The sequence below is a fragment of the Panthera leo genome, chromosome C1, assembly GCF_018350215.1.
Source record: "Panthera leo isolate Ple1 chromosome C1, P.leo_Ple1_pat1.1, whole genome shotgun sequence".
Lineage (NCBI taxonomy): Eukaryota > Metazoa > Chordata > Mammalia > Carnivora > Felidae > Panthera > Panthera leo.
The window spans coordinates 103,213,399-103,240,708 of NC_056686.1; the positions used below are offsets into that span (position 1 = coordinate 103,213,399).

The window sequence follows — 27,310 nt, forward strand, 5'->3', positions numbered from 1 at the left end:
TCTATCCTTTATTCCCTTGAGGATTTTAAACATGCATATTTTAAGTCTTTTTCAGAGTACTCTGTTATTTCTCTTTTCTCAGACGTGTTTCTTTCAATTTATTGGATATAATGACTATATCATTATCCTGCCTTTCCTAAAATGCTTTATTAAGAATTGTGAGCTTGTCTTCGATGAAATTTTTAACAGCTTTTTTGCAGTATAACCTATCTACCATACAATTCACCTATTGAAGTGTATAATTCAGTCGCTTTTAGAATACTCACATGGTTGTATGTCCATCACCACAATCAATTTTTCATTACCCGTTCCATGACATTTTGTCCCATATGTACTCCTGTACTATGATGACCTCCCTGTGGAGCAGTTTTACAATTTCAGTGCAAAGCACCAAAGCATATATTTTGTTTGAGGCTTGGCTCAAGACTTGGGCTCTGAGAAAATAGAGTCATACTAAGCTCTGAACTCATAAAGGTTTATGCCTGGGTATTATGCAGGTGACTTTTCTTCCTTAGCCACTGGTAGTACCTCATTTTGGCATGCAGTTCCAGGAGGGAGGGGAGAGTTATTCTAACTTCCTCTTTTACATATCATCTTACTCAGGAATTCTGATTCAGACCCACTGCCAATAATGGAGCTACCAACAAGAACACTGGCCTTTATTCTTGCTTGGGCATTAAAGCTGTGGTTTTGATGATGTTTATGTATTTCCTCCTCCCCTGGATCATGCGGCTCCACTCTAGCCTTTGCCTGTGACTGTAGTTTCTTTCCATATATTTTCTTCTCCCTTTTTAGTGCAACAACTTTATTTCTGGTCCATGAAGACTTCTCTTTCTAGTGATTTATGTATGTATTGATTTTTAAATGTTCTATCTATTATATGTGATGTGGAATGAAAGTGTGAGGTTCAGTCTGTGCTCAATCCACCCCATTGCCATAGAATTGGTAAAGGCTTTTCCAGACAACCTTCTGGCGGTCTTCTCAGATTCTCAAGGTGTTCATCCTGCCCTCGACTCCCCAGGATGTTCCCAGTGGCATGCCCCATGCTTTGGGCCATTACCTCTATAGAATAGACTCTTTGGATGTGGAATGTTTTTGCAGTTTTAATGCAAGACCCCCTATGGAACTGAAAGACTAATCTTGTCTTTCCAATATACTTGCAGGCCAACTTCCTGTCCTTTAACCAACTTGTTAGCATGAGCAAGTGTGTGCAGGGGAGATGGGTGGGATCTCATGGTGGACTGCTATTGTCTGCATCTGCAAATACCTCCCTCTCTGATCTGTGAAGATGGAAGGGGCAGAGAGAACCTCTTCAAAGTCATACCTGTGGTGGAGTAGAGCACCAGACTAGAGAGGACACAGGTGATTTTAACTGGTTCTATCACTACCTAGCTCTGGGGCTAGTGGAAATCACTTTGTTGTCTTAGCTTCTATGGGAATACTTGTAACAGCAGTTTGTCATGACAAATTGCTTTTTTTTTTTTTTTTCATTCATGCAGCATGTATTTCAGAGACAGTCTGGCCTGATCTAGTGCCAATTCTGCCACTAAACTCTAACTCACTTGATGACTTAGGGCAGCTCATACAAGATGGAAACTCCATGGGTACCGATTTCAACTAAGAGAAAACTTAGAAGTTGCTAACAGAGCTATCTGAAGATAGGTTGGATTGTCTGGGGAAATGGCATTATAACAGCTAACATTTATTAAGTAATCATTTGCTTACTTTTCACAGCAATCCTATGAGTTAGATACTATCACCCCATTTCAGAGATGAGGAACAAGAGCTCAAAAAGTTATATGGAAGTAGAAAACTAGGCTCGGACCCCAGATCTGTGAAACCAGGCTGACTACTCCCACCCACTCTTCTGTTTTGCCAGTGGAAGTGCTCAGAAGAAACCGGATGACCACTGGCCAGCAGGGGAGAGATCACAACAGCAATTAGGTTGGGCTGAGTGACTGCTCAGCACTGAAGTTCTAGAACTCTTCATTCTCTAGGACTCTGTTTCCTGGAAAGTAAGACTTGAATTTGATTGCTAGAGGCTCCTTTCTGTTTTAAAATCCTGTGATGCATGTGCTAGGGATAGATGGTGACAGAAAAGAAATATCATATATACTCTCTGACGTCCCAGGATTTAGTTGGGAAGACGAGCCATGTGTGCATGAACCCAACTGCCCGTGGCCCACTGCTCTGCTGGTGGGCAGGGAAAGTCAGCAGGAGGGACGTTGTTCAGAAAGTGTTGGAAGGAATGAGCAGGGGGCTTGGAATGGTAGGGTCTAAGTGGGTGCCAAGAAAAGGAAACAGAAAGGGTGAGTGTTTGGAAAGCCAGACGTGTTTCCCTTTGAAAGCTTAGCTGCCACACAAGCAGCTCTATCCATGCCTTGACAGCTCCTAGCCTCAGCTGTCAGAGGGTGTGTTTCACTCTCTCTAACCAGCTAAAGTGTCCTGGCTGTCCCAAACTCAACACCTCCTCTTCTGGTCTCCTGCCTGAGCCTGACACAGGAGGCTGAGAGAAAGACCACCATCGCTTTGGCTGCCTCCCACTCCCAGAAAGCCCTTTGGGTTAAGGGCTGCTATAAATATTAAGATAGGAACCCTGACGTGTGTGTGTGTGTGTGTGTGTGTGTGTGTGTGTGTGTGCACGCGTACAATTTTTTTTTATTTTCCCCAAATCTTCAGAGTATTTTAGGCATGGGGAGGAAGAAGGACAGGTTAATGACAGTGATGTCGTCAATTAACTGGGGAGGAGACTTACACTTCCTACACTTTAATTTCCTTTCCTACCAAAAAGTTGAACAAAGCTAGGAGGTTGTCATGATTTGTTGGTAGGGGTAGATGGGAGAGTGGGGTTGCCCTGTAAAGAGGGACATAGCAGCATAATAGCAGCAACCAGCTTGGATGTTTGTAGGCAGAGCCTTTAAAGCCACTGCTTGGGAAAGGGGAACTCTTTGGATAAACCACTGTATCTGTTGGAGCGTGGTCACTTTCACACCAAATGGAAGTTTCCATCAGTGGTATCTTACCATGCACAAGCAGTACAAGGAGAGGAAGGAAATGCCCTTTTGGAAACTAGTTTACAGATAAAGTGAGGCAGTGGACAAAAATGTGGAATCCAGGAAAATTAAAGAGAACAACTTCAATTCAATTTGGAAATGTTTTCTGGCATCTTCTGCCTGACCAACATTGTCTAAATGCTGTGAGGCACAGGGTCTTGGAGGTAAGATCTATCCAGGCAGATAAGACTAACACACAAGAGGGGCACCAGGGTGGCTCAGTCGGTTAAGCATCCGACTTCGGCTCAGGTCATGATCTCATGGTCTGTGGGTTTGAGCCCTGTGTCAGACTCTGTGCTGACAACTCAGAGCCTAGGGCCTGGAGCCTGCTTTGGATTCTGTGTCTCCCTCTCTCTCTGCCCCTTTCCTGCTCATACTCTGTCTCTCAATAATAAATAAATAAATGTTAAAACATTTTTTTAAAAAAGACTAACACACAAGAAACTATGGGAATCCCTATAAATGCTGAACAGAAAAGACAAAATTCTTGACCTACACTCCTATACTGTACTTGTTCTAGAAGTGAAGTATTGCTACTAACCTTGATGTTCCAGACTTGGTCGAATGCTATATAAGTTTGGGTAGAGTGAGGGCAGCTAGAGTTCAAGAATCATTGGTTCAATCTGGATTCCTCAGGGAGCACAGTCTGAGGCAGAGACTGATGTGCTAACACTTTGTTAAGGCATACAGTTCTAGTAGCAAGAGCGGGAAACGAGGGAGAAAAGCATGGAAGGAGGTAGGGCCAATAGGTAGACAGATGTATTATCAAGCTGGGCACTCTTAAGTGGGACCGGTTGTTCAATCTAAAGTACTATATCCTGGAAAAGCCCTAAGAACCAGGTCTTGGGAGGTGCCTGGGTGGCTCAGTTGGTTGAGCTTCCAACTGTGGCTGAGGTCATAATCTCGTGGTTCATGAGTTCGAGCCCTGCATCAGCTCACTGCTGTCAATGCAGAGTCCACTTCGGATCCTCCATCCTCCTCTCTCTGCCCCTCACCCCCCTCTCAAAAATAAAAATGAAACATTAAAAAAGAAGAGCCAGGTCTCGGAACCACTAGCAGGGTGGGGGTAGGGGTGGAGGGAGGGCTTCTGTCCCCTCCTGGTCAGAGGTTTGCCCTTTATTGCACGGACTACTCAACGGTTCTTGGTGGTTCATTTGTTGGGCTGGGTGCTGAGCAGAGTTCTGCCACTGTGTCAGTAAAGGAAACCTGGGGAGGGGTCAGATGCTCCTGTGTGAAGTTGGGCCACACCCACAGCTGGGAACAAGAGGCAGGTGAGGCTGAGAAGATCTGAAGTGATACGAAAAAAGGGGTCTAAAATACCCATTACCCCTCTGCTGCATGATAATCACTGTCTTACCACAGATTTTCCTCTCTGGGTGCCCAGGTCCTGGCACTATGTGAGGCACAGAGCAGGCCCACATTATATCAGTGTTAACTAAGTGAACAGAGTGAATTTTGTTGAAATAAATGAATAAATGATCACACCGACCTGAAACCCCTTCATTATCCCGGACTTCCTTCTCCTACCACTATCCCCACCCTGTACCTAACCAGCCACCAAGTACCCATAGTCTGAGGCTCTATGTTGTCTCACTTCCTCCCTGGTTCAAAAGGGAGCCTCCCAGCCTCCAGGGGCTCCCCTCTGCAGTCTGTTGGCAAGCTGCTTCGTCTAGTCAACCTCAAGTACAGCGCTGATCACCCCACTCTCCAGATGCCCCAAGAAACTCGGTAGCTCCTCATTGCCTACACAGTGAAAGGTACGCTCTCAACCAATCTCCACAAGTGCCCTTCCCACCTCCTGGCCTCATCTTCCCCTTCCGGATCCTTGTAGTTCCTGGAATATACGGTTTTAATCATCTTTCACAGCCGTTTCAAGTGGTACTCACTCTGAGAAGCTTTTCCTGTTCTTTCCCTCTCCGGGGGTCCTTGCCTTGCCCTGAAGGCCTGCACTGCCATTTTCCTCTCGCTTAGCACACTCAGCTCCTCCCTTGGAATATGGCAGCATTCTCCTCTCCTACTAGGTCTGAGCACCTGCAGGCCCTCCTAGTGATATGCTCCCAAGCCGCCCAAACAGCGCCTGCCCATGGCCCTGACCACACCCACTGCACTGAGGGGGCGCAAGCGCTCCTGGGTGCCGGTCAAGCCCCCACAGGGGGCGCAAGAGCTCGTGGGTGTGGGTGGAGCCCTCACACTCCAATGCTCGGCCATAACCAGGCGCGGCTGCCAGACCATCCGCTGTCACGCAGTCGGCAACCCTGACCTTGGGGTTGGTGCCTCCTGCTAACCTTATTCCATTTAAGGGTGGCGCTCAGAGCCCAAATAAAGACAGATTTTCCCAGGCATGAGTACTGCGGAAATGAAGAGAGGCGGCTCCTGGCAGTCACCCCAAGGGAACACCAAATTTAGCCCAAAGGTTGAATATAAATATATTTTAAATTTTTTTAATTGCAAAAATAACACGATAACATTAAAATAGTTTAGAAATAAGGAGAACTAAAGCCCTCCCACAGATCCACCCTACCGGCACAACTGCCTTCATTTTTGTTTGTTTCTTTCAGATCTTTGTCCTTTTAAGTTCCTTTGTCCTTTCAAGTACCTACTTTACACGTAATCGTGGTGTGGGTACAGTTTTGTATCTTGCCTTTTTACAGAAGACTATATGAGAAGCACTTAGGAGAAGCAGCTGTAGACAAAGAGATGAGTGGTTGAATCTTGCTTCTACACCTGCCAGCTGTGTAGGTTACTGAATCTTTCTGTTTCCTTATCTGTGATGGGGGGCGGGGCAAACAACCTCAGGATTGTTGCTATTACAGGGATGAGATGATAATTCAGAAACTCTCTTAGCACAGAGCCTGGAAAACAGCACTTAACAATTCCAGGTTTGTTTTACAAACAAACTTGGGGATTTTTTTTATTTTTAATTTTATTTTATTTTTCTTAAAGTTTATTTATTTTGTGTGTGTGAGAGAGAGAGAGAGAGCAAGCAGGGGAGGGGCAGAGAGAGGGAGAGAGAGAATCCCAAGCAGGCTCTCTGCACTGTCAGCGTGGAGCCCAATGCAGGGCTGGAACGCACAAACCATGAGATCAAGACTTGAGCTGAAATCAAAGAGTTGGATGCTCAACCAGCTAAGCCACCCAGGTGCCCCTGGGGATTTTTCTTTAAACAGACTTTTCCCCAGCTAATGACGCCCTACACAGGTTTTTACATTGGTTGTCAAATGTATAACTTTGCCTAAAACCTTTGTAACCTTACACCCCTCCAGGTTATATTTCAGTCCACTTAAGAAAAGCCCCAGGGAGGGGCACCTGGGTGGCTCAGTTGGTTGAGCGTCCGACTTCGGCTCAGGTCATGATCTCGCAGTCTGTGAGTTCGAGCCCCGCATCGGGCTCTGTGCTGGCAGCTCAGAGCCTGGAGCCTGCTTTCGATTCTGTGTCTCCCTCTCTCTCTGCCCCTCCCCTGCTCATGCTCTGTCTCTCTCTCTCTGTCAAAAATAAATAAACATTAAAAAAAAAATTAAAAAAAAAAAAAAAAAAGCCCCGGGGAGGCCTACACCGACTTTCCACCCCACCCGATTCCCTTCCCGATTTGGGCTGCTGTTTGACCCGCAGCTGCTTCCTGGGGGGATTGAGCTTGGCCAGGCTGCGGAGCCCAGGGCAAGAGCTCTCCTGAATGGGTTCATGCAAGGCTCTCAGTTTCTCTCAGAGGAAACCCTTGTTAGCAAGTAACTGTGGCCCATCCATAGGGCTTTGAGTCAGAGTCTTGGAAAATCAGCTAGGTTAAAGGGACAGAGGGGACTTAAGCCTTGTTTCCTGGCCATGACTTCCCGGGGCTGCATCAGCCTTCTGTGTAGTTGAAGAGGTGCCAACGAGGTGATTTCAGAGCAGTATCAGATACCATGCCAAAAATCATCTCCCCACCCACCACCATGCTTGACGGGGGGGGCCTGGGAGTCTCACTATTGGTTATTCCTCAGATTTCTGACTTTGAAGGCATCTAGTAAGTCTTGTGTGTCACCATCAATAACTGTCCTTAGCAGCACCTCACTGTAATTCTGATAATGGGCACCCACCTCGTACTCTGTTCAAGACCCTGGCCTGATGCATTGCCCACCTAGTACCCCAGCCCCTGGGATGCAGCTGTTACCCTGCTGCCAGCTGACAGATGTCCCCCGTGGTGCCTGCCTGGCATCTTGCACCACTCCTGTGGCCTGGCTTCCGTACTGATGCACTCTCCCTCCTTCCTCACTGCCCTCCTCTCCGTGTGCCCGTTGTCGCATTGTTCTGACTCCTCTGATGCCAAGGCTCCTCTGGACCACATGCTGCTGGCTCTCTGCACACAGTCTTCTGCCCACCAGCCTGGACTCGAGGGAATGGGCCCAATTTACAAGGCCCCAGGCATGTTATAAGAATCAGTCCTGGAAATAACAGTTGCAACATCAAATAGGGCTTTTCAGAACGTTGACATATGCTATTTAGTTGTTTTAATTAAGACTTCCCTTCTTTTGAGTAGAGACTTTTCTGTCCTTTGGGGCTTTTACTGAAAAAGGATGTATGTTTCGTAATAGTCATTGCCAAGTGGTGGTGTTTTAGGTGCTATTTAGATGCTGCTTGAATTCTGTGTCTTTCAAGAATGTTGGCCCAGACTGAAGTCAGGGACGGTTGTATTGTGGGGTTTCCCGGAAGAAATTTGGGTTCTTCTGCTCATCGGTGGCCGGCTTTGTCTCACCTGTCAGATCTCAACCTCATTATTACCTCCTCAGAGAGGATTTTCTGCCCATCCTGAGGAACATCCCTCCTCCACCTTTGTTAGCATCTTATCTGTTTCCTCCTTGGCGCTTATCACAATTCATAATTATTTTGTTTGTTTCCTTGTGTTAGGGTGTCTTCCCTACCAGAATGGAAGCCCCAAAAGATGGGACTCACACGTTTTGTAGAATTGCATTCCTAAAACCTGACATAGTGCCCAGCCCAAGCTAGGTGCTCAACAGATACTGTTGAATAAAATTTTTCTCTTTTCCAAATGAAAGAAGATAAAAAAAAAAAAATACTCATTGCTGCCATCAAGTAACCAATGAGAAGAGATCCTGTTCTATTTACGTATCTATCATTTATACATTCTGCTTACTGTTCAATCCATGGATCGACTATAGGGCCTTCTAGGGTCAACGGAGGATTGGGGAGTGGGAATCCTGTTTTTGGCACACCCTCGAACCTCACTGTTTTCTTCATCTGCACATCATGAAAGCAATCCTTCAAGACACCAGCGGGGTGCCCACTGCCCTTGTTCTCCTGTTTTTCTCTCTGCTGGGAAAATTTGCTACTAGGAAGAAATCTGAAATTCATTCCTACTATGATTCTTCATAAAAGTGTTATTAGCACTTAAGCACTAAGGTACTTTAACCACAGTAATGAAACACTGGTAGTAGAAATTCTGACCTTATCTGGCACTGGAGGGAGGGAATTTGGAAAGGAGTCTGCAGGGGCCTACAATCCACAGTGTGTTCACTGAACTACCTTCCTCAGTGATGAACCTTTAAAGGGGAGAGGAAGAGAAAATGAGAGCAGATACGTGAGGTTGAAATCTTACTTGCTGTAAAATAAGTCCCTTGGCTTTTGCAGTCTGGGTGTAATATAAACTGTTAAATGTTAATAGCTATGTTTATAAAACCGTGAGAGGCACTGCTTCTTTTCTAGGAGAAAAAATGGATCTCAGAGGCTTTTTCCAGTTGGACTCCGCAGGCCCCTGTGGGCTGAGCACCTTGCTCTTGGACAGATGCCCCCTGAGTCCCAACTCTGCCGTCATAAGATGTGTTCTATGATCTTGCAAGCCTCTTCAAATGAGCTTTCCTACCCTGATGAACAGCACTGACCAGGAATTAAGAGAATTCTTCTGTTTGTGTTTCTCAGCCTTTGTTTCTTCCTCTAGGAAATAGGACCCCTGGGGGGAGCGGGGGGAGGGGGTTGGTCAAGTGCTAGGTGGTCCCTTGACCCTTTGTTTGGAGCAAGAGCCATTTCTCCTCATCCAAAATGATGTGATCCCAATCAGGGAGGCCAGTGAGAAGCCTCCACTGTCACGGAAATTTCCCGGGCCTCAGTATCTCTATAGGAACACCAAGACCCATTTCAGAGTCATCCTTGAGGCCTTCACTTGTTTAAAACCTCAGCCTCTTGAGGCCCAGGCCAAGTGTCCTGTTCCATGTCATTTCGTCCTGTGTTTCACTTCCCGGAGACTGTGGTTCTTAGAATTGATAATAAATGAATTCCCATTTAATTCTATTCCAATTGTTCCCTCTGTGTTAATTTGAGTTAATTTGACCTCAGTTAATTGGACCACCTCAGTTAATTGGTAGATTGTGAGCTCCGTGGGGAAAGTTCTGGAATCATCTCTTGACATCCCAGGTTTTCAGATGCTATGAATTCAACACAATAATGAAAATAATAAAGACAATAATGACAACAATATCAATGATTATAATTTAGTGACAGATATTATTTCCCAGGCATTCTGTTGAACTCTTTACGGTCTCTCATTTAACAACCCAATAAGGTAGATACTACAAAGCTCAATTTACAGATGAGGAAACCAAGGTTCAAAGATTAAGTAGCTTGCTGGAGCCCAGCTGTCAATCAGATGCTGGGATTTTCACCCTTGCAGGCTGGACTCCAAAGCTGTTTGCATTACTGGCTGATGGGTGGGGTCCGAGTGCTTCCCTCCCCCACCAAGTCCGCCATCCTTCTTTGTGGTCGCAGCATGAAAGAGACACCAAAGCGACATGCAGGGCCAAATTTTATTAAGACACACTACACATATCATTTCCTGTTTCATTACTGAAAGTCCCATCATCAAGGATAATCTCATAGGATTTCTAATCCAATAACACCCATTTAACAAAACAAACCCATTTTAGAGATGGAAGGAGAGTCTTCTTGGTTTTGTTTTGGACAGTCTTCATGCCAATGCCAGACAATAGATAAAAAGGTGTCTTCTCTAGGGACCTGGAATGAGCAGTCATTCTTCCCTAAATGGCATCCTCCCCTCCAACTCTCTACCCTCATACTTCTCTCTACCCACCAATAGCCAATAAGCAAAGGGGCCTGGAGATGGGTGAGTGGGGCAGAGGCTGAGCCTACCTCTGAACCTTCACCATCCTCTGTCTCGAACTCTCACCTACATAGGCCAATGCCACTATAAACAGTGAGGTTCAGTCCCTCTGCCAGGCATCTGGAGGTGAGGGCAGGAAGATACAATTTCCTTTAAGGTTTCCTTTCCTTATTTCAGACTCTCCTCCCTGCCCCCCCACCCTATTGGCACACGTGTGCACACACACACACACACACACACACACACACACACACACATATGCATTTTAAGAAGTAATCATCTCCCTGTAAGTCTCAGTATCCAATTCTGAGCATCCTTTACCTTCATCCAAAATGGCAACCACACATTATGGATGGACTGAACAGAGAAACCAGCCCAGTCCCTGGGAAGGCAGGGCTTTTTCACAGTCTGCAGTCCCCACTGCTTTCTGGCAGTCTCATTAGGAGCACCAGGGAGACATAGGAATTTGTGTGCTCTTAAATGAGGCCCCTGCCAAGAGAGCTGGAGATTCCCTTACTGCTTCCATGCCCCTGCTAAGCCCTCCAGGGAGAGAGAGATTTGGGGGCTCCATAGCTGTCATCACACCTCCTCTTGGCACTCTAAGTTGGCAGTCAGCAAGGGAAATAAATAGGAGGGAAAAATAGTTTTCCAGTATTTTCTCTCTTTTTTTTCAATTTTATCTTCACAGCAGAATTATTTTTTCCCAATGGGAATCTGAGAAGCACAATGCCATCTTTGTTTTAATAAGACCTAGGGAAATTCCACTGGCCTTTGTGGCTGGTGATCTGGTCAGGATCTGAGAGAGGACGACGGCTTCTTGGGCATTCTGGTCGATAAGGTCTTTAGGGGAGCACTGAGTGAACAACCAAGGAAGGGAGGGATGGGATGGTTTCTATTATCAGGTTGAGCTGTAAAAGAGCCGCAGGATGACAGGTGGTGGCAGGGATTCCAGTGGGGCCTGTGTACACAGTCGCTCCCTAGGGGAGTGTGCACCCCCACGGGCTAGTTAGTTGTCACTCTGGCAGAAGTAAAGTTTGCAGCATCACCAAGTGGGACATTTGCCAGAGGTACATACCAAAGCACTTGTAAAGTTGAGGTTGCTGGTCAAGTTCCAAGGGCCTCTTTTTAAGTAAGACTGGATAGAGGGAGGACAGCCAAGGGCAGCCCAAGGCCACCTCATTGTCACTCCAAGGTTTGACCCACAGAGACAACAGATTCAAGAGCGCATCTAATGTAAGGTCCTTGATTCATGCTCTTTATTGGCTAGGAACGTTGGGCTCTTTCTTGCAGGAAGAAGGGTGATCGGGTCAAGGAAGCCATAGGAACTTGGAGAACCCATCTGGTATGTGGCTGGTATGTAGGGAGCCATCTTATCCTTCTGGCTATCCCTCCCAGGCCAGATTTGCCACAGTTCTCTTTTCTTCCTCTACCCCCTTGACTAAAGAATCTGAAAGTCTTCTAGGTACACTGGGTAGAGGATGGGGAAGGGACAGTAGCCTGGGTGGGAAGCCATGTCTCTGCCTGCACTTGCAGAGCCCTGGTCCTACCTTCTGGAATAAATGAGCAATGGCCTTGAGACCCAGAGCCCAAAAGGAGCAGAGCAGATATGAGAATGAGAGATGGGGTCGGTAGGGACACATCTTCCCTCTCTGAGCCTCTTTTGTTCCCACCTGGTCCTGGTTCCCCCACACTGGAGGGTCACACTGATAGGTCATCTGACCTGGCCTTGCTGCTGGCCTTGCTGAGACGGCGCTTGTCGCTCTGGTAACCATGGGGGATGCGGTGGCCTGGAGAGGCTCCATTGGGTACCTCAGGCTTCTGGGCATAACGGATGTGAATGAAACCCTCCCCGGGAATCTGCTCCTGGCCTTGCACTTGCTCAGTGGCCAGGTTGTCTGTGTTCTGCTGGGAAGCCATCTTGTTACTGAAGGGATTGAAGAATTTCCCCCCAGGGCCATTCTCCAGGCACTGATTGAAGTCAGGGGGTGGTGTGCAGTTCTGGACTATGCCGGCAATCGGACCAGGAAGCTGACACTCAGCCGTGCCCTGCCGAGATTTGGCAAAGCGCTGCCTGATCTTCTTCCAGCCCAGGTGGTAGAGCTCAGCCAGGCTGAGGAAGAGGGACAGTGCGGCCACCGCCAGCATAAAGACGATGAAGACATTCTTCTCCGTGGGCCGGGAGACATAACAGTTGACAGGGTGGGGGCAGGGACTCCTGCGGCAGACGTGCAGGGTGTCCAGGAAGATCCCGTAGAGGAGGTACTGGCCCACAATGAAGGCCACCTCCATGGTAGTGCGGATCAGGATGCTGCAGACATAGGTGTTGAGCAGAGTGCCCTGGAGGACAATCCTTCCATTCGCTTCTTCCCAGCAGGACAGCTCTGCCTTCTCGGCCACGGGATACTCGTAAGAGCCAGCACCCCGGACCTCTTTGGCCCTCTCAGCCTCCCGCAGCTTCCGCTTCTCCTGCATGCGCACGGTGTGCATGGCGTGGCCCATGTACACGAGTGACGGCGTGGACACGAAGATGGTCTGCAGCACCCAGTAGCGGATGTGCGAGATGGGGAAGGCTTGGTCGTAGCAGACGTTCTCGCAGCCGGGCTGCTGGGTGTCACACTGGAAGTCCGCCTGCTCGTCCCCCCAGGATGACTCGGCCGCCGTGCCCAGCACCAGCATGCGGAATATGAAGAGGACGGTGAGCCAGACCTTACCGATCACCGTGGAGTGCTTGTGTACCTCCTCCAGGAACTCTCCCAGGAAGCTCCAGTCACCCATTCCGGCTCAGTGGGGGACAGCTACCAGGACTTCTGCAAATGGGGCAGAGAAAGAGAGAAAAAGAGAGGGAGGCTTGCAGAGTCTCGAGGGTCCAGTCATGCTCTGGGATGCCACCGGTCCATGCCAATGTGTTCTTTAAAAAAGGACAACTCAGGAGTCAAATTCACCTAAAAAGCTCACTCTCTCTCTCTCTCTCTCTCTTTTTTTCCAGGCCAGCAAAAAATAAAAGGAAAGAGAAGATTAAAAATGGTTGTGTTAGCAAGATTCAAGTGTGATTCCCACACTTGAATGGATCTGGAAATCCACTGAGGAGTGTGTTACGGTGTGGATTTTGTGCTATTACCTTGAGAGAGTCTACTTCAAGAGGTCTGGGGTGGCCCCTGGGATCAGGATTTGCCCCAAGCAGCCCAGGTTGTTCTGAGGCTGGCTGTCCAAGGGCCACGCCTGGAGAAATGCTGGTGAAGCGGAAAACACACAGGACTGGTCTCTGCCATCACGAGGCTGGCCATCTGCCTCACTGAGTCTGCTTCCTTGTCTGTAAAATGGGGATAGACTATAGCTACGTCAGTGTCCTGAGGGTTAAATGAGTTGAGGTATATGACATGTTGGGAATCATAACTCAAATGTTCCATAGGTTTGAACGGCTCTGGGGTGAAAAAGAATTATTCTGGCTCCAGAAGGCAGAACTGGGCGAAGGGGAAGGAGTAGGTGAGGGGGCGGCAAGTCTGGCCTCTTAGGATGCATTCTCTAGTCTTCGGACACGGCCCAGCTGTCTTGGGAGGTGGCGAACAAAAACGTGTTGGGTCACACCAGCAAAAAGCACTGCAGATGAGTGCTCGGGTTCGTGCCCACCTGCTATGCCTCAGTGTGGTGCGGCCACTGCAACCATACAGCTCGGCCTATCCTCCCGCATTCAGAAGGCACCCATGCCCAGACCTGCTCCTCCTCAAATCCAGAATAAATGCCCCAAACAAAACCTTCTCTCGTCAGGCCCTTGCCTGCTTCCTCGGCCTCATTTCCTGTCTGTCCCCATGAGTGTCTTTGGTTCCATATCCTAGAAGATTCCCAGATGCCCTCTTCCCAGCCACATGCCCCCTCACCCCTAGCTGAATCCTATTAACCCTTTAGAACTTTAACCTAGTCAGGGCTCCCTCCAAGCTCCCTGATCCTTCAAGCTGAGCCTCTTCGGCTCCTGTGGTGGCCCTGAGGACACTCAGTTCCCTCCTAGCACTTGCCATCTTGTTTTGTGGTCCTTTGCCTATCTGCATTCTTCCAGTAGGGGCTCCTTGAGAACAGAGATTGCCTTTTCCTCTGTATCATCATCACCTGGCCCAGAGCCTAGCCTGGAGTGGGTGCTTAGTAAATCTTAGTTGAGTGAATGAAGGAGGGGTGGCAAGCTCTGGTGTTCCCTACCCAAGAGCAAACCAATTCCCTATTCCTTGCCTGCATCCCGGTAGCAGGGTAAAAAGGCCAGATTTCACTTCTCAGTCTCCACTGCAGTGAGATCTGGTCAGCCAGGTATGGGGAGAGTCTAATATAGAGGGAGTGCTCTAGAAACTGTTTTTCCATTCCCCAGTAAATGGAGGGAACCTTGCTGGAGGTCTCGCCTACCCCCACTACCTCCTGTGTGGACAGGCCTGTGTGAGTCAAGATGTCTGAAGCTGTCCAAAGATTCTCAGAAATGCCAACCAATATCCTGAGGCCTCTGAATTAACCCTTGAATCTCCTACCTCCAGAATTCTTACTTGATGAGTAATAAATGTCCTTATGGCTGAAGCCTCTAAACAATCCTAATCAACAGAGTGATAAAATATTATAATGAAAAAAAAAAAGGAGGGAACCGAACATAAATATTCCCTTCTTGGAAGGACAGAACCTCAGAATCTACTGGCATCTTAGAGATTGCCAAGTTCAAACCTTGACCTTCACATCTTTACTGCCAATGTGCCCCTGGTTCCTATCTGAACATTCTTTATGCATACGAGGGAGGACAGGGTGGGGTGCCATATTTCATGATGCAGTCTCCCTGGACTCCTGAGTTGGGATCTCCTTGACAGAGACCAGCCTCCTGGCCCTGTCTTCTGCCAGGCCTCTGCTGCCCACCCCTGAGAGTCCGCACATGAGTGTAAAGGGCTTTATCTCTGTTCCCCTCCATATCAAAGACCCATCCAGGTCTTGAGGCCTTTCCTCTGGCTTGCGATCAGACATCTGCCCTTTCCCTTAGGTGGTGAAGGGTCCCTCCCTCCCTTAGCCTCCAAATGTGGAAAATTGTGGAGCGTTTGCTCAAAAGGAAAATGGCTGATTAGATAAGAGTTTGAATGATCTGTCATCTCTTCTAGGCACGTGCCTAGTGTTCAGCACCTTCAGGGTCATCCACACACGTGCAGGGACCAGGATGTGCTGAGTGTCTGAGAGAGGGGAGGGAGAGAAAGTGGGGCGGGTGGGGGAGACATGGGAAAGGAGAGAAGGGGAGAGGAGGAGCAAAAAGAGGGAAAGGACCAGAGGGAGTTGGGAATGGAAAAGGAAAGACCACGTAGTGGTTACGAGAAGGCAGTTTGGGGGTTAGCTAAGTGGAGTTCAAATCCCTAAATACCACTGAGCTTGGAGAAGCTACTGGATCTGTATCTCAATTGCCCATCTGCAAAATGAGGATACTGTTATTTATCTCATAGAGTGTTATGAGGTGATGTATAAAAAGCACTTAGCACAGTCCTTCCCATATAAAAACTAAAGAATAAAAGGCAGACTTTACTAGCAAGGGAAATGGTAAGAAAGAACAAGAATGGAGAAGGAGGGGGAAGGAGAAGAAAGAAGAGGTTTGCATTACAAAGAACAGATGGAAGAGCAGAAGGGGAGAAAGTGAAAGGGAAACAGAAATGGAAATAAAAAAGACACAAAAGGAAAAATAGAAACAAATGTCATATCCTTCCAAAATTTGGGGCAAGTTTTCCAAACTGCCCTCAGTCCCTGAAGACTTTCCCCTTGATCTTTTGTGTCGCTCATTCCTTGCATGTCCCCCAGGAGATCTAAAAATAGTCCCGGGCAAAGAATGTGCCGCTTTGGTCTGGTCTGCCAAGAGGCTTGACTGCTGCCCCCCTCACTTGCGGTGCAAGGGATCCCACCTGGAAGAAAGAAAGCGCGGTGGAATAGGAGAAAGACGGTTACATCAGGTAGGCTCCCTCACGGGGAGGGAACAAGAGAAACTAGCTGACGAGGTGGAGGGGTGACGCAGGCTCCATGTGCCCTGGAGCCCGCAAACAGGTGACGGGACTGCGCATCTGCGACTTCCTGGATGACTTAGGCGAGGTCAGAGAAACTTAAAACTGCTACCATGTACCAGTTGCTCAGTTTATAATATGAGAGTCAGTTTCCCAGCTACACTGGGTCCCTTTGCGGGGGACTCAGCCAAAGAAATATGTAGATTAGATATTCATTGAGTTTACTGGGTGTACAGCATACAAAATGTTTTGTAGATTATTATCCGTTTCTTGGCAGGAAGTGTGTCAGAAGGGGCAAAGGAAGCTGCCCATGCCATGAATAAATTCTATCAAATACAATGGCAATAATACACCTCACTGCTTTAGCTGTGATCTTCACTGGCTTCCTACTGCTTATGAAGTTCAGACCCTTTAACTTCAACTTGAGATCCTCCACAGCACAGCTACATCCTTTTTTCCCATTCCGCTCACATACCCAATACTTAGGCTACACAACTCCCCACTCACAAATGGGGAGTATACATGGCCCACACCTTCTCACCTCTCTTTGTCTTAGCTCCTTTCCTCTCTACCTACCAAGTCCTTCCCTTTCATTCATACATTTAAATTTTTTTTTTAACGTTTATTTATTTTTGAGACAGAGAGAGACAGAGCATGAACGGGGGAGGGGCAGAGAGAGAGGGAGACACAGAATCGGAAGCAGGCTCCAGGCTCTGAGCCGGCAGCCCAGAGCCCGACGCGGGGCTCGAACTCACGGACCGCGAGATAGTGACCTGAGCTGAAGTCGGAGGCTTCACCGACTGAGCCCCCCAGGCGCCCTCATTGATCCATTTAATAGGAGTGGTTACCAGGTATCATACAAGACCCTTAAGACACAGCAGTTAAAAAGACAAATAAGGAGTCCCTGCTTTTACTGAACTTAACTGCCTTCATATCCCTTAATGAAGGGGAGAGACCAAACACATAATTGCAATAAAGCATGATGTGTGTTAACATGAAGAAAGTTTAGTGTGCTCTGGGAACACCTCGGGGGAGTTGGTTCTGGCTTAGGGAGTTGGGGAGGGCCTCGTTAGGTCAGGACCCTCTGAGGAACCCTGGATAATTGAACTCTACAGCCTTTTGCAACTGATACAACCGAAATCCCCAAGGCAAAAGAGATGGTCCCCGGAAGCCAGATGAGAACATCCCAACTCTGTCGTTTCTTCACTCCAAAACCTTCAACATCCTCTCTATGTGTGTCATATCCTGGGACAAAGCAAACATTTGGAAGAGTCACCAGGGAACTTGCTTGGTAACAGTGACATGGTGCTTAGATAAGAGGGAAAGGGACAAAGGAAGGCTTTTGTGTATAGTGAGCAGGAATCATTTTATTCCCCTACTTTGTGTATTACGTGGCTACACACAAAATTCAGGTACCTACATTCCCAGTCCAGTGTTAGCATTGTTGCCTTCCTACACAGCCAGTGTTTTCAAAGAAAACCAAATTAGAGCAACCTGGGTTAACATAAGCTCACAGCCAGGACCTTTTCCTATGACCCCACAGATCTAGGTAGAAATGGAGAAGTCTTTCCTCAAATTGATCCCAGCCCTCTTTGATGTCTCCTGAACTCTGAAGACTCTAAATTACTGTTCAGCCTATAGAGTACATTCTTACTTATATGCTGCCTTACACTGATTTTCCAAAATTTTCTATCAGCCACCCCACAAGTACTTTTTTGAGTCCCCGCTATGTGCCTACCACTGTTCTGGGTACTGAAAATTATATCTAAGAGAGGGCACTTACTGGGCCCTCAGGGATGTCTGTTGATCCAATAACATCAAGCAAGAGTCCTGCCCTCAAGGATTTAACAGCTTTTCCCTTCAAATGAGTAACAGATTTCTCCAAGTCAAAAGCCCTGTCTTCTACTTTGTATTCTTATTGCATTAGGTTCCCACGTTAGGTAAATAATAAATGCTTTCTTGTTTGTTTATTTTTGGTGTTTTGTTTTGTTTTGTTTTGTTTTGTTTTGTTGTTTTCTGAGAAGGGGAGGAGCAGAGAGAGGGAGACAGAGGATCCAAAGCTGGCTCCGCACTGACAGCAGAGAGCCCAATGTGGGTCTTGAACCCACAAACCACGAGACCATGATCTGAGCTGAAATCAGACACTTAATCAACGGAGCCACTCAGGTGCCCCCATAATAAATGCTTTCTTAATGATCGAAAAAAAAAAATGCTTCATCTAGCAGTAAGATTACAGAGTGATCAAAAGGAGGCTCAAATCTTCCTTAAGTCCAGCAAGAAAAAATAAAACCCTACACAGCTCAAAACATGCTTCTCCTACCTTCTCTTGTTGACTCCAAGAGTGCGGGACCACGTTTGTTTTTTGTTCACAATTGAATACCTTCAGAACATATAGACCCTCAATTTTTATTGCTGAACAGAGGAATCCTCAGAGCCACTTTGTGGGGTGATGACTGTCGCCTCTGTTGTGCAGAGAAGGAGACATCTACAGAAGGTAAAAGACCTGCTTGAAGAGATGAAGACAAATGGAGACAGAACCTAGACCACTGAGTTTCTGGTCCAGTCTGGTGCACACCAGAACGCTTCCCTCCATCTTCCTTCCAAGGGTAGAGCCCATCGATTCTTATGTCTCCCCCTTCAGTACTTCAAAAGCTTCTTCTCACCCTGGGGCAGTGAGTTATTTGAGACTGGACTACCATTTAGTGATAAGGCCTGGGGGCCAGCTTTTGGGCAAACAAGAAAATGTGTATGATGCTCCCTTGATGTGACCAGCACTGGGTGGGGTGCTGAGGGGATTATGGGAAAGTATAATTCAGTTCACCCTCACAATTAGGGCCCCAAAGATCAGTAAGACTCAATGTTGAAGGAACTCACTGTCTGGTGACGGATACAGACACAACCAAACGTGCAAATACACCAGGCTTCCCAGAAGAGGCAACCCTTGAGTAGGAGTTAAGTGGAGGTGACATTTGTGGAGGTGAGGAGGTGGGAGGCATCCCAGACAGGCAACCACAGGAACAAATCTACCAAGTGAAAAGCAGCATGGTTTTAGAGGACAATGAGCAGAGCAGGGGAGGTAGAATCTAAAGAATAGGTGGGGGCAGGTTATGGAGGGCTTTGGAGGCCATGCCTAGGAGTTTAGAGTAGTTCTCAACCCCTATGATAGACCATGTTTTTCATACATGACTTGCTCCTGTGGGTAGACCCTAATGGGACACAGCCCTCAGATGAGGTGAGGACATAAGGCACGGCACAGTCAATAATCACCCTGATGTCCTTTAGTAGTGGCTGTAGCATAAACTAGGTAGGCTGCAGGTTACAGGTACCACCCAGCACCCTGCTGAAACAGCACCCTGTCTCTCCTGCTCAAGAAGGCATATTGCAAGAGAGCAAGAAGCTACCATGGGCACCCCTTGAAAATTCTCTTCCTTCTATTGATTCTAATCCTGTTGTGTGGAGCCACACATAACAGTTGCCTTCTCATTTCTGTGCCCCCACCCCAACACCAAGTCAGAAGCTGGGCTTCAGACTGAACTGTAAAGTCACTGGGGTTTCAAACATGTAATGAGAATGATGTGCTCTATTGGCTGTGTGTTATCTCTCCAACTCAGCCCTGAGGTCCTTGAAGAAAAGGCCCATATCTGTTCATCATTGTATCCTCCCGGTAAAATCCCCCCTACCCACTCTTTCCTCTTAGTGCTTGACATTGTGCCTTGCACCTGATAGGTTAATTCGAGTACTTTTAAAAATCAACCACAGTGAATACATTACAGCATTCAGCTCACTTGAAATACCTGATGCCAGTAGAGGGACTCCCTGAGAGGGTGACCTTGGGGCACCTGCACAATGGCTGTGGTGACCAGAACACCAGGGAGACAGCAGCCCCTGAGCCTTCCTTCTGTCTGTTGGTGACAGAGCCCTCTGCTTAGCTGAGAGCAGGACTGGATGTACCTGCTCACCATGGACTGTTGCTTCTCCATTTCCTCCCCACAGATCACTGGGGAAGCTCACCCAAGTTTGTCAAAATTAGATTATAAGACCACTCTGCAGAGCCTGAGTCTAATTCTGGACAACGACACATGTTCGGGGCATTATCTGACAGATCTCTTGTTCTCAATAAAGGTTGTTATTCATGGTAATAATAACAGCACTCTGGCCCATGCTATAATTCCGCTCACCAAACAGTGGAATGTGGCACAGAGCAGGGCTGACTTGTTTCCCAATGAAGAGAATTCTGTTGTAAAAGGACCCACGGGGCCTCACTTAAAGGGTCCTTGGACATAATACCACATCAGTGCAGCTCAGTTCAGAAAATGTTTATGGGACTCCTGTGCTGTGCCGACATCAAGGGTGGCTTTATAAAGTAAAGCACCAAGCATGACCATCATCTCAAAACCCTTTTGTCCCTTATTCATTAGTGCACGTCTTTGTGATTTCCCCTTCCTCCCCCTCCACAGTTTCTCACTAAAATGCAGAGATACAGGGAGGATTGCATAAGAAAGTGGTCTTGATCTTCAGCCAGATGAGCAATCTTTATTACCCTTGGAGATGCTCAGCTCCATTTTCTAGTTTACCTCAAGTGACACAACAATCAAACTTTCAGTCTAGGCAATGATGATTATAATAACATAAAGCTACTGAGACCTTTCTCTGTGCCAGACATTTTGCAAGTTTCTTGACATGCGTTTTCTCATTTGATTGTCCCAACAACTTGGGCAAGTGGGGATTATCCCCCTCCCTTTTATCCGGGCTGGGGGAGGTTGGCTGAGCAAGGTCACTCGAGGAAGACTGGCCAGTAAGCAGAGGAGTTGACACCAAAACCAGCTCTGGCCTTGTCTGACAGCAATACCCCTGCCTGTCTTCACAACTGTGCTGGATTCTATCTAATCACCTAGAGTTCCTTTCTCCAAAAATCCTTACCAGTCAGAGGCTGGCCACTTTTACATAAGGTGAGCGCTGCAGGGATGTTTTCAAAGTGACTGTTAGAATCGGGAGTTGAGTTCTAAGTGCTTGGGGGTAATTCTCACATTTAGAATTTCCACTGTTTTCCTGACTTAGGTTTGGGGCAGCCTCTTCAGCCTCCGGGGAAATAACCATGTGGGTAATACAGCTACAGCTATTGAGCTGGGCAGTGTGGGCAACCTTCTCAGAAGTCTGGGGCAGGGGGCTTACACCCCTGAAGCTTGATCACTAAAGAGGGGGGAGGGAGACAGAGATGAGAGAGAAGAAGGAGACAGATGGAGGAGATGAAGTGTCACTTTAATTTCCCTTCGACTCCCGCCAATGGCAGATAATTAACCGCTCTCTCCATTTCATTATTTTCATTCTAACAAGGACAGAGTGGGTCGCTCAGAAACACTCTACTGGCAGACAGTTGTTTCAAAGCCACGGGGGTGGAAGGGAGCAGGCAAAGTGGGGAAGGAGAATTATGCCGGGATAAGTAATTTTCTTCTTAAACTGTTAGAAGAAGAAATATTTGTAAGAGGTGGATGGGAGGTAGTGGCAAATGGAGACATTCAATTACAATGAAATATTGGAGGTCCTTATTAATTACCCCCAAAAGGTTGATTAAAACCTATGCAGGTATTAATGAAAATTGAATTTATGGGATGCTTACATTTCTTTATTATTTCCACCATCTTGTCATAGATTCATATAGTACAGTAGAGCCGAAAGGAATCTAGACATCAATCAAAACCAATCCCTTATTTTTATACCAGCTGAAGACCAGGTTCCAGGAAAGTTCAGAATAGCGATAACAGGTACCACTCAGTTGAGAGTTTTCCACATGTGAAGCATTTTACAACTATACCTTTAGCCCTTCTGTTAACTCTGGTAGGAAAGTAGCTATGATCCCATTTTACAGCTGAGAAAACTGAGGCTCAGAGGTCAAGTGACTTGTACAAAGTCACACCAGTAGCAAATGCTGCCTAAGGGACTTGGCAGCTGGTCTGCCTGACTCAAAGCCTACCGTCACTCTGTGTCTCTCAAAGGGAAAGCAAAGCAAAGAGGCCCCGGCACTGACAGCTGGTGACAAACCTATGACCAGAACTCTATCTAGTCTCTTAACTCCCTGAGCAAGGCTCTTCCCACTTTCCCAGAAGAGGCTCAGGGTTTTTGCTGTTAGCCTCTGGCTTATTGGCTGGCCAGCCCTTGCATATGCTGTTCCTAGAATGAACGATTCCATCGAAGCCCTCGGCCCCCAGTTCTCAGGATTCCCAGACTCTTCAGCATCTGCCACCATTTGGCCAGAATTCACATATAGAAAGTTATTTCCTTTTTTAGCCACTAAGTGCTCTTGGCTGCAGCAGTGTCTACTGCCGGGTTTTCGGCCGGCCAAACAACAGGCTTTGGTGCTCCATTGATGTCAAATCGTGACAAGAACAGCGGAAACAAAAATAGGTAGTGGGCCTCACGTTTCCTGCGAAATGGTGGGATTCGAACCCTGCCTCCACGCTCCAGTTGTGAGCCCTTAGGCAAGCCACTCAGCCTCCCGATTTCCTCCTCATCTGAAAAAAGGGACTGTTTCCTTGTGGGGGTTAAACAATACGTGGATGTGTGGAGGCGCCTAGAACAGTATCTGGCACATAGAAGGCCCTCGGGAAGGTGAGGCCCTTGTCTTCGTTTCTGACATATCCAGTAAGAACTCCTCTCTGGCATGACCCAACTAGTCAACCTGACACAGACTTTGGCAGTGCAGCCGGCCAGTTACAGTGATTCACAGGGACCCTCATTGTAGCACCGGGTGGGGAAGGTGACCGTCAGAGGCGAGGAAAACATGGGCGATGGGAAGGATATTCATTTCACCATAAGTTAACTATTTCACTGGGTGTGCAGACCCTGGGGGACAAGCGTGGAGAAGAAGGGAGGTACAGGGCCCCACTCAGATCAGGCCTCTCTCGTTCTTGAAACAGGTCCGGCCTGCCTCCAGACTTTTCTCTTAAGTCAAGCCTTTGGGTCTAGGGATGGACTCCATTGGAGGTCACATTACAAAACGTGTGCTTCATGTAATTCCTGCCTTCTGAGAAACTGCAGCACTTTTGGATCTGCTCACCAACCAAGCCAAAGGCACATCCACAGGGTAGGTTTGAAGCTGGCTCAGTTCTACTTGGAAGGGAAATAAATAGGTGATAGTCTATTCTGCGACCTGAGGGAAGGGCCATCCCGACCCCTCACCAAATCTGCCCTCTTCTGAGGTTCTGAACGATGAAGATGCCAGGTTGGATTAAGGTCCTGGAAGTTATCTCTGAACAAGAGCCTTGAAAGAGGGCCTCTTTTCAATCCCAGCTGTTTCTCTGTGACTCTAGATGAGACGTGTCCCCTCCCTGAGCCTTAGTTCGCTCATGTAGAGAAGAAAGCAGTTGAGCTGGATGGTTGCTGAGGCCCTTCTAGCTCTAGGTGAGAACATCCGGGGAGTCTGTGACTTGACCAACTGTGATAGTGTGGCAAGTTAGTGGCAGAGCCAGAAGGCAAAGCTAGATTTTCTGACCCCCAGCTTAGAGGTCAGCAAAAGTAGTCCCAGAAAAAAAGTCTGTGGTCATAAAAACCAAGCGGTTCTTGCTCAGAATTATTTGTCAATATGAGCCTTCCCTGTAGAAAGGCTTTTACATAAAATGAGAGGTAGTTCAAAGAAACGGGCTGAGGACCAGGTGATCCGGATTCTACCCTATGGTTCTATTGTTCATTGAGCACTTAATATATAACAGCCATTTTAAATACAGGTTTCCCCCACTATCCAAAAAGGTAGAGGGCTCCTGTGAAACCATCTGTAGGCCAAAATGATGTAAAGCGAAGAAGCAATGACCTTGCCATAAGTATAAATCCTCTTTTGGGGAGTGCCTGGGTGGCTCAGTCAGTTAAGCAGACAACTTTTGATTTTGGCTCCGGTCATGATCTGAACAGTTCGTGGGTTTGAGCTCCTCATCCGGCTCTATGCTGACAGTGCTGAGCCTGCTTGGGATTCTCTCTCTCTCTCTCTCTCTCTCTTTCTCTCTCCCCTTCCCCACTTGCTCTCTCTCTCTCTCTCAAAATAAATAAATAAACTTTAAAAAAATAAACAAATAAACTTAAAAAAATAAATAAATAAACTTAAAGAAAATAAATCCTCTTTCGGATTTCCATCAGTGAAACAGACACTATAATGTAGGTCTCTTGTAAAAGTTGAAGTGGCCTAAAGCAAACTTTCTGGTAGTGGGGGAAATCTGTACATTATTTTATTTAATCTTCATAAAACCTTACAAGGAAGGCATTTATTAACCTCTTAGGCAGATGAAGAAACCGGGGCTCAGAGACATTAAATAATTTTCCCTAGGTCACATAGCTGAAATTCCAGCCCAAATGTGACTCTGAGTTAGATAAATTCTACCTTCTCTCTGCGCTGTTTCAATACCTCTGATTCTGAGACCTCCTGACTCCCTTTCCTTATGAACGTGAGTGGATTGTTGAAAGCTGATTTTTTTTTTTTTTTGATTTGCTAATATCCAGAAACAAGTGAATCACAAAGTTGACTCAAGCTGTCATTCTCCAAGAACAGCAGCTTCCGACTCGAGACAAGGAGTCAGTTTCTTTTCTAGGAGACCTGAAGCTTTCCTGGAAAAATGGGCATCTCTTCCCTTCGGTCAGCTTAATCCTTGAGCCCACGTTGGGGCCAGCTGGCACAGAGAACTGCTAGAATCCCAGGTGGGGGAGGTCTTCCCTGACACAGGGAGCTAAGCCCGGGCCTTGGGTCTCCCTGGCCCTGAGGACTACGGGTCTCCTGCCGGATCCAGGCAGACAGCCTCCCTGTCCTGCTTCCATCGGTGCGGTGGGATCAGCCAGGCTCCAAGAGGCCAAGCTGCACGGTGGTAGCCCCCCCCACCGGCGGCCAGAGCCATGAACCCTGCACTGCACACCGCCCTGCCCCCGGCGGCCCGCAGAGATGAGGAGGTGCAGGTGGGCAGGTGGGTGTCACTGCCAGAAAACAGGACTGTAGAGATGCTTAAATGGAAGAAGCAGGGAGGCCTGGAGAGAAATGGAAGCTCAGAAAACAGCTGAGGACAGAGTCCGAAGGGGCCGAGGTTGGCATGAGCAGCCTCGGATACTCTCCCAAGCAAACTGGCCTGACTCACTGCGTCAGCCCTCAGAGGTCACCCTCCTTTCCTAGGCTTCGTTTTCCCCATCGGTCAAAGAAGGTGACGGGACATCTGAGAGACCTCTTCCAGTCCTCATGGCCTAGGACTTTTGGCCAATGGCAGGACAGGGGACAGGAGTGAGGCAGCTAACAGACAAGAACCAGTCTCAGGAGCTCGGCGAGAACGTCCATGGGGTTCAAAGGCAAAGCAGGACAGTATGATTGTGCTCCTGCCATGTCTTTATGAACTTCATGGCTCTGGGTGGGAGTGTGGCCAGAGGGCACCGGTGTGGAAGCCGGGGACACGCCTCCTGGTGTTCTGTGCTCTGCGAGCCGAGCCATGTCAGAGGACTGCTCCTTGGAGGAACAGCCAGGGGAGTAGGCTCTAAACAGCGCTGCCGGCCTGGGGAACCTGCCGGAAGGTGGAAAGTTCAGAGCTGTCCCTAGAGAGCAGTGAATCAGGCTCTTGGGCTGGGCTGGGACTCTGGGGGCATTGGGTGGAAAAGATGAGGGCCCGCTGATAATGAAAGTCAGGCTGGGCTGCCTACAAACACCAGCTCGTGTCCCCGGTGGTGAGCCCACACCAGCTGGAACACGGAGGGGCTGCACCTCCACACGCCGGCTGCTGTCTCCTCTCCAGTTTTGCTGGATTTCTCCTGGGTCTCCTGACTCCCTGTCCAGTGCTCCTCACTCTGTCCTGCCTTTTCTCCGGCCAGTCGGACCCCATGTGCCAGAGCCTTGTGAGACGCCAAGGAGTAAAAACCAGGAATCCCTCCATTATGATGGGACACTGGAAAGGGGCGGTCAAGTTAAAACTGAGCAAGGGCACAGGAAAGATGTAAAACCCTCATGTGAAGCTTTCCTTTTTCAAGATTCCCAGGTGCATTTGAGCCGAAGGAATCATAACCTTGTACAATGTTCCTGCTGAATGGGACCGGAGGGCTCATTCTACTTCAGACCCTTCATTTTCTAAATGAGGAAACTGAGGCCCAGAAGGGGGAACTGTCTGGCCCAAAGACACACAGCCACTCAGGGCACCAGAACCCGGGCATCTCGACCCCCAAGTCGGGGTTCTTTTGTCACATGCTCAGAAGAGAGGCCAAGGGGCCCCGCACCCAGGAGGAAAGGGGACCTTCGGTGGGCACCTCCTCCCGCTTCCACTCTGGGGGGCTCACCAGCCTCTCTCCTCCGACAGTGACAGCGAGTGGCAGGCCAGCAGGGACATGATACTCTGCAGGAAACTAAGCAGGGAATATTTTTAAACCACCCAACATGCCTTAGGGGGGTGGAAATCAAAACACTCCCCTAGATGCTCTGCGGAAAGCATTTCAAAAAAGATTCCAAGCCTAGAGGAAGCATCGTAAAACAGTGATGGTTTTGGTTTTTAAAGGGCCAATTCCGTCTTAACCAAAGTTCTTGGAGACGGACCACCGCGCAGCTTGAAAGATGCCCCTGGAGCCACAAGTCCAGACCCAAGGCAAGGGCCCTCCCCTCCCACTTCTAGCACTCCTTATAAATCAAGTGTCATTTATCTGCTGCTTCACAACCTCAGGGGCGCAGGGACTAGCCAGGAGTAGGGGGCAAGCCCCCAGGGACAGAGAAGGAGCTTTGTTGCTCTCCAGCCTGGAACTCAAGGCTCTCCCGTCAAGGGTCGTCTCATCTCTGGAAAGTCCGTCCTTACCTTCTCCTCGTCCTCCTTTCTGGAATGTCCGTGGGCTTCCCGCCCCGGCTCCTGGCCGCCTCCTCCGCCGCCCACCGTTCAGGCTCTCAGCCTGCCAGTTGCGCTCCCACCCCGCTTTTGACTCCCTGTCTGTCGCCCTCCCTCCTCCCACTTCTTCCTACTCTTTCGGTCCCCACCCCCTTCCCCCGGGTCCCTCCCTCCAGGCTCATAATCTGTGCTCACTTCAAAAGTTTTCTTCCCTCTACCTCCCTGCAGCCTGTCCTCACCACCCTCTCCGAGGAGACTGACAGAGCCCTCCTCCTCCCCCGCTGACCTCCGCTGTCGCTATCACCACAGTCCTGGCACCCCCCCCCTCCCCACTCCCTCTGGCGA

General features: G+C 48.2%; 1 protein-coding gene across 1 annotated transcript; it reads right to left on the bottom strand.

Annotated features, from left to right (window-relative positions):
* Window positions 1–9,827: 9,827 nt before the first annotated feature.
* On the bottom strand, window positions 9,828–27,060 carry GJA5 (gap junction protein alpha 5). Its single transcript, XM_042953696.1, has 2 exons — window positions 26,939–27,060; window positions 9,828–12,962 (listed from the first exon to the last, which is right to left on the bottom strand). Exon 2 carries the CDS (start codon window positions 12,928–12,930, stop codon window positions 11,854–11,856), a length of 1,077 nt encoding a protein of 358 aa, XP_042809630.1. The 5' UTR covers window positions 12,931–12,962; window positions 26,939–27,060; the 3' UTR covers window positions 9,828–11,853.
* Between the last annotated feature and the right edge of the window lie 250 nt (window positions 27,061–27,310).

Coding starts and splice junctions, on each gene's coding strand:
- GJA5 (XM_042953696.1), bottom strand. CDS start 12,930: ATGGGTGACTGGAGCTTCCTGGGAGAGTTCCTGGAGGAGGTACACAAG.